Genomic DNA, 12,735 nt, shown 5'->3' with positions numbered 1-12,735 from the left:
CGAACAGACACATGAAAAAATGTTCATTATCATTAGCCATCAGGGAAATTCAAATCAAAACCACCTTGAGATACCACCTTACACCAGTTAGAATGGAAAAAATGGACAGGGAAAGGAACAACAAATGTTGGAGAGGTTGTGGAGAAAGGGGAACCCTCTTACACTGTTGGTGGGAATGCAAGTTGGTACAGCCACTTTGGAAAACAGTGTGGAGGTTCCTCAAAAAGTTAAAAATAGAGCTACCCTATGACCCAGCAATTGCACTACTGGATATTTACCCCAAAGACACAGATGCAGTGAAAAGAAGGGCCATATGCACCCCAATGTTCATAGCAGCAATGTCCGCAATAGCCAAACTGTGGAAAGAGCCGAGATGCCCTTCAACAGAAATGGATAAAGATGTGGTCCATATATACAATGGAATATTACTCAGCCGTCAGAAAGGATGAATACCCAACTTTTACATCAACATGAATGGAACTGGAGGAGATTATGCTAAGTGAAATAAATCAAGCAGAGAAAGTCAATTATCATATGGTTTCACTTATTTGTGGAACATAAGGAATAGCATGGAGGACATTAGGAGAAGGAAGGGAAAAATGAAGGGGGGGAAATCGGAGGGAGAGATGAACCATGAGAGACTACATCTATTATTTTAAACTAGAAGTCAATATTCTGATTGTATAATACAGCCACATAAAACAGAAATGTATATAGAGTAATGATTACTCAGTTAATAGCTAGTAGGAAATAGAACTTGCTTTTGCTTGCAACCCTTCTATTTTTTTTTTTTTCAACTTTTTGAACAGCTAACACATTCCTATTGTTCATAGGAACTAAAACAGATTTTCCTTGAAAGTCTGGTAAATTTGGGCTACATCACCCGAGTGTGTTTTTCCACTGTGCATGTGGTGGAGTTTGCTGTAAGGGGACCCTACTGAGCCATTATACTGGGACAACCCATGTCAGAATCTTTAGGTTGTCCAAGTATCACAGAGAAGAATGTTCAAGTTTCCTGCATAGATACTGGATACTAAATTAGAACAGAAGTGGATAAACATTTATTTAATTCTTTTGTTTTCACCAAGGAATATGTTATAGACTAAACTGTGTCTAGCTGAAATTTGTATGTTAAAGTCCTACCCCCAGTATGACTGTATTTGGAGATAGGGCCTATAGGAGGTAATAAAGGTTAAATGAAGTCATAAGGGTGAGGTCTTAATCCACTAGGACTTTTCTTTTATAAGAAGAAAAGAAGAAAGAAGAAAGAAGAAAGACACCAGAATGCCCTTTGTCTCTGAGTGTGCACAGAGGAAAGGCCAGGTGAAGACACAGAAGGAAGCCATGTACAGCCCAGGAAGAGCCCTAGTCCAACCAGAAAACAACTCTCGGGTGTTGGACTTCTGGCCTCCATCCAGAACTGTGAGCAAACATCTGTTGTTCAAGCCCCCCTAGTCTGTGGTATTTTGTTATGACAGCCTGAGCAGACTAATATAGTGTACATATCCTCCCTTGGGAGCCTTCTTCCTTCTTCAGAGACTCACCCAATCATCTAGGGAGAACGATTTCCCCTGGTGGCATAGAATGGGGAAAGGGAGCTGGCATTCTAACTGAATTTTAAACAGACTTTCAACACACATCTCTCTCTCTCTTTTTATTCCTATTTTACTCCCACTTCTAGAGATGCTTATTGTAATTTCCAAAGTTGTTTTTTTTTTTTTAAAGATTTTATTTATTTATTTGACAGAGAGAGAGCACAAGTAGGCAGAGTGACAGGCAGATGGAGAGGGAGAAACAGGCTCTCCGCTGAGCAGGGAGCCAGATGTGGGGCTCGATCCCAAGACCCCAGGATCATGACCTGAGCTGAAAGCAGCCACTAACGGACTGAGCTGCCCAGGCGCCCCGTAATTTCCAAAGTTTTAAAGGATCTGCAGTGTAAAGCAGGTGGCTTTCCATTTTTTTTTTCCATTGGGAGGTGAAGATTTGGTTTCCTTTTTTTTTGTTGTTGTTACAAAGGCAATTACCACTTATCCACTTGCTATCCAATTCCCAAAATGTTGCTATCATCTCCATTTCTGTTTGTTCTTTTATACTTTTACTTTTTAAATTCCACTAAGAGTTGTTTAGTGAGAATTCAGAAAGAAAGAGTACTTAAATGATTATGTTCAGTCCCCTTCATCATTAATTGGAAATTACCTCTTTTGAAGCACTAATCCCAATTTTTTTTTATTTCTCTTTATTATATGATTATATGTATATATTAATTTTACATTTTGGGGGGTATCTTCCTGTAATGAGAGTCCCATGAGGATATCCCATGGGATAAAGATGGTGACGATTCTGACTCACTATTTTACTTACTATTGTATCCTCAGTACCTACTCCATACGTGCTGACAGACACACAGCAGAGGTTCAATAATCATTTCTGAATCAACAAGGTATTCCTCAGGTTTTCATGGTTTGTCAATTACTGTAATTCTTTCTGGATGTAAATCCTACTGTCCTCACTCTAATTCCACTTTCTCCCAGCTCACGTTGATATTGTCTTCTGATCACTGACCAAGATGCAATTGGGATGAAGCAATAAAGATATGTTTATACTTGCCTGTAGAGGACTGAGGTTTGAAAAAGCATTATGAAAGTTATGATTTCCCTAAGTCCTCTAAATATTTCCAAATAACAGCACTCCAAATACTTAAACATCATTAATTTTTTTGTTCAATACCCTAAATATCATATAAGATTTTAAGCAATGCTCAATATTCAACCCAATTAAATAGCTTTTTTTTTTTTTTTTCCCAAAAGGTTAACACGTTTGCCATCTAAAACTATCTTGAATACTACCTGGAGTATATAACTCACTTTAGGAAACACATTATAAATATATAAATATATTTATAAATACGTATATATAAATATAAAGAACAACATCAACCATATTATTTCTAACAATTCTCAGCTTAATTTAAAATTAGTCACCATGGATTAAACTGAAATGAGCCAAAACCTGATTGGTGTTTTAGGGTTTTAGCATGTAAAGGTTAGTGTTTATTTTGTCATATAATGAAGGGTTATAAAATTCATTTGAGTTGATTTTTATGAAATTAGTTTAATTATAAATAAATACAATGCCTGTGTTCTTTATTGGGGAGTACATATTAGTCTTAAAATATACAAGAAAACACAATTAAATATTTTATTTTTGTGCCAAATAACCCAGTGATGTTTGCTATAGCCGTCAAGTCTCAATTAACGGTATGTTCACTCTTTACTGTAATGGGTTAAAATAGAAAACCAGGGTGTTCTTCAATAAGATTTTGACTTTATAATCTAGGTTTATATCTAAATGATAATGCCTTTATGATTCTTTTGGGAAAAATCCATTTTGTACTTACCTACAATGTCATTCATAAGGCCTACAATAGTCTCATCTCCTGTAATCCAAGGACGTTTTCCTAAGTCATGACCATAGGCTCCCCTGAAATTGAAAAGGGACATAGACACTATTAGATTTGTATGTGTGTATGTGTGCGCATGCGTAATTTTTCATATATCAGCATTAGCAACTGGACATTTCTAAATGAATCTTTGTAATGTTTTAGTAATTATACAAAATCATGCTTCTTTAAAACCAAAAGTAATACTTGAGAACTCTATTTTTTAACTTGTCATTTCTTAATTTCTTTAATTTCCATTTTATGGGAGGGTAGTTGAGATTGCCTATGTACTACTTCATTATTTTACTCTATTTTAGAGTCTAAGATAGTTTTTTTCTTCTCTATTTTGAAAATTTCAAGACTATTTGAACATTCTACTTGTATACCCGTAGCACATAGTAATATCTACACTAAAACATAGCTACTATTTTTTGAGGCTAGAAATTAAAATGATTGCAAATTCAGTTTTTAAATACAGCTACAATCTGTAAACTAAACAGAAGTGTGTAAAATGTGACTATATTCATGATGACATTTTAAGTAGATAAATAAACTTGGCAATAATCAAAGCCAACATTACATCTTGACCTATTTTCTAGCAATTTCATCTCCCATATTCTAGCTCAATTTTATTATTCTAGCAAGTATCCCAGTAGGCATAATGGCAAAACACAAAAGAGGTGAGAGAACTTCCACTCTCAAGAAGTTTCCATTAAATGAGGAAGGAAATACATTTGAAATATGGAAGAAGAAACTGAAACAAAGAATCAAGGCGGGAGTGACTGAATGTGCTGTTGCAAACTTGTGGCAGGAAGCTAGGAATTAATTGTTCTTAATTCCTCAGAAACCCCCAAACTCCCTAAAGTTGGAGAAAGGAATGAGCCCGGTATTTTTTTTATAGTGCAAACTGTGCTTGAACCTATACTCTGAAATTCAGTGAACTGGCAGTAGTGAGTGGTCAACCTGTTCTCAGAGGTGAAGGGTAGCAGAGTATGTCACCCCAAAATATGTCACTGTGGTAGATTGATTATCTTAAACTACAGGCACTTGAAAAACAGCAAGCGCAGCGAGAGGCTGTCTCTGTACTCCCCTATCTGCCTGAAGACAGATCTTTCAAAAGGAACTCAATTGCCATAAATCCCCTCCCCAGCAGTTTCATCAACCCGGGAAGATTGAGTCTTGCCACAGGAGAGGAGACTAGAAGTCAACACTACACTCAGATGGGCTTTTTCACAACCTATGGTAACTTTTATCTCTTCTTCTAAGGGCTCTTCATCTTTCCTAAAAATCACTTATTCTGCTGTAAGTGGCCTACATCCTCCTCCTCTTTTCTTATTAAGATAAGATTTAAGCCTGAATTCTTTTTTTTTTAAGATTTTTTTTTTTTTATTCAAAGGAGACAGAGAGAGAGAGAGAGGCAGAGGAAGAAGCAGGCTTCCCGTGGAGCAGGGAGCCCGATGCGGGACTCGATCCCAGGACCCTGAGATCATGACCTGAGCCGAAGGCAGATGCTCAACCATCTGAGCCACCCAGGCGCCCCTAAGCCTGAATTCTAAGTCATTGCGGGGAGGGGGAGGTCCTTTGACCCACGTGTCTCTTGTGCGTACAAGAGCGATACGTGCTAATAAACTTGTGCGGGTTTTTTTCCTCTTGCTAAGCTGTCTTTTATTACAGGGGTCTCAGCTAAGAACTCAGAAGGGTCTGGGGAAAATTATTTTCTCTCTCCAGTGGGTTAACAGGACGAAAGGAGCCTTGTTTTTAGCCTTTGTGGATTTTCATGATGTGAATATCCCCTGTGGTCCATTTCCTGGCATCAACCAAAATCCTTAATATTTAATGACTGGCTTTCATTGCCTGGTCTGAGCCAATTCCAGGTCACCACTGATTATGAGACTACATGTATCATAAGCTGATAAAGCCTGTAAAAGTAAAAGTAAATGGGTGGCAATATGCACCTGAAAGGATGGCTGTGAAAAATAAATAAGATAACATGTAAAAGAGACTGGCACATAGCATCCCTTATCTGACTGTTCCCTAATGTAAATCTGCGTGGGCATGTGGGGGTACAATGCAATTTTTAAACTAATATTTTGATTACTAATTTTGAAACTAATATTTTGTCAGTATAAACTGAGATGAGGTAAGAGGACTTTGAGAATAAATAGAGATAAGAACTAAGGAGGAAGAGAAGGGCAATTGCTAGTTATTATTATTCATATTATTATTAGATAGCCGGCAGCTTGCCTCTTTCTTGACTTCCAATATAAATGCTAAAGACAAAAATCATTATCATTAAATGGTAGTTAAAGGCAGATACTTGGATCCTTTTTTATTTTAATCACATAGGGCTCCGTGGCCTTGCTGATAGCACAATACATCTTATTACATTTAGGTAGTAAAATTCTAGGTTCTGCCTCAGAGAATTTATGTCTCAGAATAGTAGGCCACCTACTTCTCACTCTGGTAAGACACCGTGGTAATAATCTTTAAGAGTATGTTTCTTCCTGCCATGCTCTTGGCATCTCCCCATACCTTCAAAATATCACACACACAGTCTGCTTCTTTCCTTTTTGTCAGTTGATTAGCCTGGGGTAGTGAAATGTATTTAGGAAGTTGTTACCCCAATAAATTCAAACTAAAGTGGCCTGTCTTTATAAAGCTTTGATGTAGATTACAGTGCACTTTTTAAACTTATGTATCAGAGTTAAGAAAAAGATTACATTGCTCTCATTCAGAACTAATACTTGCAGCATAGTTGCAATCTTGTCTTACAAGTGCTGCAAAGGAAAAGAGCGTGGCAGACAGTTCCCTCAGGACCGCAGCATTCATCATTCCCCCGAGTGGGGTGTGCTCGGATATGTCTACGGAGTGCTATCTGCTCATGAAATTAGATTTCAGGATGTAAAATCGAATTAGGAAGTGAATAGAGGATCCTCTTTGAAAGAGGACTCTGCTTTAACCACCCTACAAAATAAAAAGTAGCCAGGCTTTTAAAAAGCTCCTCCCTGCCCCCTCCCCCCCCCCGCCCCAGCCAAGGAAATAAGACATCACAGAATCCTTAAGATCACCATTTTTTTTTTTTTTTAATCTATGATCCAATTGATGATTAGCCACCACAGATGTTAGGAAAATCTTTGTAACATGTCATACCATGTACATACTTTCTTATTCTTACTGAAGGGCGGCGGACTATGCCACACCAAAATTCACCTCTTTGGCATAAAGATTACCTTGAGCTGAAGGCACCTGAAAAACAGCAAGTGTAGGGACAAGCTTCCTCTGAGCTTCCCCATCTGCCTAAAGACAGGTCCTCCAAAGGAACTCAACTATCATCAATCCCTCCCCAGGAATTTCATCAACCAGAGAAGATTGACTCTGGTCCCACAAGAGGAGACTAGAAGTCAACACCACACCAGAAGACTTTGTCACAAACTATCACATCTCCTATCTATTCTTCTAAGTGCCTTTCATCCTTCCTAAAAATCATTTATTCTCCCCTAAGTGGCCTACATCCTCCTCCCCTTTCCCTACTAAGATGACATATAAGCTCTCAAATTTCACGGATTTTTTTTTTTTTTTTTTTTTTGGTATTCACTTTTTCCCCCCCGGGATGCCCTCATGCCCATAATATTAATAATTAGTAAGTAGTAATTATTATTTCCTGTTAATCTGTGTGTTGTCAGTTTATTTTATAGGTCCAGTTGTTGAATGAAGAGGGGTAGAGGGAGCATTTCTTTCTCCCCAGAATACACTTTTTTTAAAAAATATATTTTTATTTATTTATTTGACACAGAGGGAGAGCACACAAGCAGGGAGAGAGGCAGAGGGAGAGGGAGAAGCAGGCTCCTCTCTGAGCAGGGAGCTTAAGGCGGGAGTCAATCCCAGGACCCTGGGGTCATGACCTGAGCCACCCAGGCGCCCCAACTTTTTTTTTTTTAAAGGAACACATGAACTGAATGAGACTGCAGTGTCTGCAGGAGCACGCCTCCCCCTTGTGCTTCACCAGCACCCTTTTTGCACACATTGCCATCCAAGTTAGTCACTGCCAGCTAAGCACACGGTTTGTTCCTAATATGTAATCCAGTGGGCTATTTTCTTCTTAAATAAGCCTACCTAAAGTGTCACATGGGTCTTAGAAGAATCCCTATAAAGATACAACTGGGTCAAATTTTTGCTCCCATGAAAAAGAAAGAAAATCATTTATCGAGTAGATATGACAACACAGAAGACCTAAACTATTGTGGTTGTATCTTAGGGACATAATATACATTTCTCAATTTACAGTATGCTCTTCGGGATGGATATATCGGATATATCTTTCTCTTCTAGCCAAACGTTCCCACTGTGATTATTAGCCCATGTTATTTTCCTTTAAATAATCTGGGCCGTTAATAAATCTATAATACATAAATATGTAATATTAAATGTTCTAAAAAAAATTCTGGCAGACCCACAGACCCCTATCAATGCTGTTTCTAATTGTTATAGCCCCATTTTGCTGGTAATTAATTATATATCAAGTGAGTCAAATCACCACAAATTTTTTCTATTTCAGAATGTTATAAATATCTGAATATTGTTATTTCCCAAAACAAATATACTTCTCCCAAGTAAAGTAATCTACTTTGGAAATCACATACAGTTGAAAATAACAATAATAAGCACTTAAAACCCACAGAAGTAAGTGCTTTATTGTCATTGCTTTGTCTTGAATAACTTAAAAGTTTTAGATGAAATCATTTAGGCCCAAAAATATTTCTAAGTATGCCTCTATTCTTGACTTTCCTCTAGCATAAGTAATCAAAGTCAGTAGCTGTATGAATTATAAAATCTGGCTGCCCTATGGCCAGTGATGGTTTATTTTGTAGATAGGTAGGTAGTATGTCTGTGATAGGACATAAAAGATAGAGACACGGACATTAACAGCCATGAGCCAAGTGGTATTTCCTACCTTATATGGCTTGGATGGCCAGTCAGACTTGTTATCAATATCCCAGAACAATATCTCACTTAGTCAAAGGACTCTGATTTTTATGTTACTGTTAAGATTATACATTTCTAATATTATTTTTTTCCTGTTAAGCAACTAATTTCAGTTTGCATTAGAGTATTTAGTAACTATGTAGCTCTCTTTGACTCAGTCCTTCTCGAAATCTTACACTGGTCAAGAAGAGAGGAAGGCACTGGCCTGATTTGGGTATCAGCTAAGAAGCAGGGTAGAAGTGGGGCTGGAGAAGGTGAAGACGAACAGGGAATCAGGAAAACTCGCCACAATAATGGGAGGCCCTGGATCTAGAAGTGAACTAAACATGTGCATGGATATTTAGTACAAAAACAAAAGCAAGAGTCAGAAAGGGAAGTCAAGGGACCAACAGCCCACCACAGTGGCAAGAAGATTACTTTAAACTAAAAGCATGTGAACAAACAGCAGCCTAAGAAAGAAACGCTCCTTGGGGCGCCTGGGTGGCTCAGTTGGTTAAGCGACTGCCTTCGGCTCAGGTCATGATCCTGGAGTCCCGGGATGGAGTCCCGCATCGGGCTCCCTGCTCGGCAGGGAGTTTGCTTCTCCCTCTGACCTTCCTCCCTCTCATGCTCTCTGTCTCTCATTCTCTCTCTCTCAAATAAATAAATAAAATCTTTAAAAAAAAAAAAAGAAAAGAAAAGAAAGAAACGCTCCTTGACTTAAGGAGACTCTCCTGAAAATACAGCTGCCATTAGCCCACTCACAGATGGAAGGTGACTCAACACCAGGAGGTGCAAATTCAGATGCCATCAGTCTCCCTCTAGGGGAGCTTCCAGGCAGGAAGGATATGCCCATTATCATCAGAATGAAAAGGTCCAATAAAACTTTCTATACCTCCTACTGAAGCCCTAAAACTGCCCCCTTTGGTTAAACTGGTATATAAACCCTTACCCCTAGCTATTCAGTGAGTCACTTTTTTGTAGAGTACTTCTGCATGCCCATGAAAGAAACTTCTGTTAATCTATCTCTTATGGATGAATCCACAGGCCCTCAACCAATAGGCTGTAAACTGGTAGAGGAAAAGTTTTCCTCCCAACAGAACCTTAGCTGGAAAAGGCCAGAGTAAAATTTTAAGCTAACTATTTAGGACCAAAGAAATAGTGAACAAACACTTTTGAGATCAAAGATGGGCAGCGGGACAGAACACAACACGATTTTGACCTTGCCTCTCAAACATCACTGACATCAACAGAGAGACAGGGGGTGTGACGCTGACTGGGCCACCACGATTGAAAGCAAGAAGACTAAATAAAATTAAGCAAAGACAAAATAAAGCTAACTAGCTATCTAATCTTTTTCTCAGAAGTCTTTTAAAGGTAGTTTACACGCTTGAAGCATTAATATGCACCTCTTTTCTGAATCATCTAATGAAAAATCGGTAGAAGGCATTAAGATTATGTAATTTTCTATTGTCACAAGGTAAAATATAAAATTGAAAGTTAACAACAATAGAAGGGTGTTATGACAGAAAGGCACTTTCCTGGAATATAACTTTAAAGTCTTGAAAATAATCAACCAGTCTAATAAACTAGGGTAATCACAAAGAGATGAATAGGATAGCAGGGCAGCATCTTTTTTAAATGCCTAAAGGATAAAAATGCACAGCCTTGCTGAATGAATATCCAAGAGGCAAGGACACTCTCTAAAGTTCAAATTCAATCTAATTCTCTGCTCTCTTTTATATTAAGGCCAAAAATGAATATTAACCATTTTTATTAAGTATGACCCTCATTTTTTAAATACTAAAACCTGCTAAGCAAAATGCTTCCAAATGTGGTGATACTTATTTTTCAATTTATGCATACAACTTATGCAGATACAGTTATAACAGGCTTAATAAATTATATAAACCTCTATGATTTTTGCATTGAGGTGCAAATTTATATTCTTAACCACTGAAATTAAGAACTTTGCAGGGTAATCTAATGCCTGTGGTAGTAATCATTAGCACAGTCAGTGTAAAATAAACTTTAAAAAGAGGTACTGCTCCCAATACGGAAGACCAGTGGCATGAAAACTGAAGAAAGAAGAAGATATTTGGAGTTTGAATGAGAGCCAAATGTCTTGGTCAGAGTTCTTATCTGATTTAGTTTCATTTTCCTGCATTTTTTTCCTGACCTTCAGGTTTGGCTTCCTCCTCATATCTATTTTCAGATCTTAATATTCAGGATATATTTAAAAAATATTTCTACTCATTTTTAGTATTTTTTTCTTTTTTTAAAATTCAATCATAATTAACATACAGAGTTCATCTGTTTCAGGTGTAAAATATAGTGATGCAACAAATATACACATTACTCAGTGTTCATCATGATAAATGTACTCTTAATCCCCTTTACCTATTTCACCCATCCCCCCACCACTTACCCTCTGGTAACCATCAGTTTATTCTCTTAAGAGTTTGTTTTTTGGTCTCTTTTTTTTTTTCCTCTTTGTTCATTTGTTTTGTTTCTTAAATTCCACAAATGAGTGAAATCATATGTTGTTTCTCTCTGACTCTTATTTCACTTAGCATTGTGCTATTAGATCCATCTACATTGTTGCAAATGGCAAGATGGCAAGATGGCAAGATTTCATTTTTTATGGCTGAGTAATACACACACACACACACACACACATCTTCTCTATCCATCCATCTATGGATGGACACATGGGTTGCTTCCATATCTTGGCTATTGTACAAAATGCTGCAATAAACATAGGCGTGCATACATCTTTTCCAATTAGTGCTTTTGTTTGTTTGGGCAAATAACCAAGAGTGGAATTACTGGATCATATGGTAATTCTATTTTTAATTTTTTAAGGAACATACATAGTGTTTTCCACAGTGGCTGCACCAGTTTGCATTCCCACCATCAGTGCACGAGGGGTCCTTTTTCTCCACATCCTTGGCAACCCTTGTTATTTCTTGTGTTTTTTATTTTAGCCATTCTGACAGGTATGAGGTGATAGCTCACTGCGGTCTTGATTTGCCTTTCCCTGATGATTAGTGATGTTGAGCACCTTTTCATGTGTCTTATTTTTAATATTTTAAATATTAAAAAAATTTAAAGTGATATTAATATATAATAGTTAAAAGTATTTTTTTAAATATTTCTAGTTTCAGCTTTAGTAGTAACTACCAAGGAAGGATAAAAGCACATAAAATTAAGTTATTTTCCTAAAGGGATTTATAATATGGTTGAGAATATGAAGCTAATGAAAACAGATACCTCTAAACTGCCCATCCCCCAGCGGTGATTAATACAATGGGCAGTTAGGGAGAGATCATCAGCATGGTTGAGAAGGTTGGGATTAAGGAAGGTAAGCATCCAGAGAAGCAGGGAGTGTGGGGGGTTTCTTAGGCAGAAGAGTAAAAGTAGAACAGAAGAGATGGAGAAAAAAATGTATTTAAGATTTCAGATTCTTGCATGGTTGGAGCAAACCTGTTTGGCTAAGCCCAAATGGAGTATCTTCTCAATAAGCACACTCAGTCTGGAGAGGGCAGTACCTTCTGCTCCACTCATCTTTTACTCCCCCTCAACAAATTTGTTTCCTTATTTATAAAAATTAGTGTAATAGAGTTTAGCAAGAACAACTCATGAAAACACTGAATTAAATTCTAAATGTTAACTCTCTTATTAGCCATTAAATAAATAAAATAAAATGATTACATATGATTTAGATTGGAAGAGGGACTTATTTTTTCTAATATTGTGAAAGTTTACTCTTGACTTTGTCACTAACTTGCCATATGACTTTATTTACTGATCCTCAGTTATGTTATCAATAAAATGAGAGTATTGAATGACATGATTCTTAAGGTTCCTCTATGTCCTAAACTTCTAGGAGCCTATTGTACACCTCTCCAAGTATTAGACAACCTAGTGTGATTTTTAAAGTTCCTAATGATTTGAAGGGATACATGCAACCCAATGTTTATAGCAGCATTACCAACAGTAGCCAATTATGGCAAGAGCCCAAATGTCCATCGACTGATGAATGGATAAAGAAGATTCCTATATATAGGAATATTACCCAGCCATCAAAAAGAATGAAATCTTGCCATCTGCAATGATGTGAATGGAACTAGGGAGTAGTATGCTAAGCAAAATAAGTCAATCAGAGAAAAACAATTATCATATGATTTCACTCATATGTGGAATTTAAGAAACAAAACAAATGAACATCAGAGGAAAAAAAGAAAAGCAAACCAAGAAACAGACTCTTAACTATAGAGAGCAAACTGAGAGTTGTTGGAGAGGAGGTGGGTGGGGAAATGGGTTAAATAGGT

At 37.2% G+C, this 12,735-nt stretch overlaps 1 protein-coding gene across 2 annotated transcripts in view; it reads right to left on the bottom strand.

The window, feature by feature from the left end:
- The window catches only part of KYNU (kynureninase), a 127,844-nt gene that overhangs the window by 74,883 nt on the left and 40,226 nt on the right, over positions 1 to 12,735 (bottom strand). For both annotated transcript variants that reach the window (XM_054506239.2, XM_064586463.1), the window contains one exon: positions 3,398 to 3,480. In XM_054506239.2, coding sequence (XP_054362214.1) covers positions 3,398 to 3,480 — 83 coding nt within the window. The remainder of the gene's footprint in view (positions 1 to 3,397; positions 3,481 to 12,735) is intronic.

Source organism: Mirounga angustirostris, unplaced genomic scaffold (assembly GCF_029215605.1).
Source record: "Mirounga angustirostris isolate CCGP_5_RB_7025 unplaced genomic scaffold, mMirAng1.0.hap1 SCAF_3, whole genome shotgun sequence".
Classification (NCBI taxonomy): domain Eukaryota; kingdom Metazoa; phylum Chordata; class Mammalia; order Carnivora; family Phocidae; genus Mirounga; species Mirounga angustirostris.
This window is presented reverse-complemented; position numbering and strand designations above follow the sequence as displayed.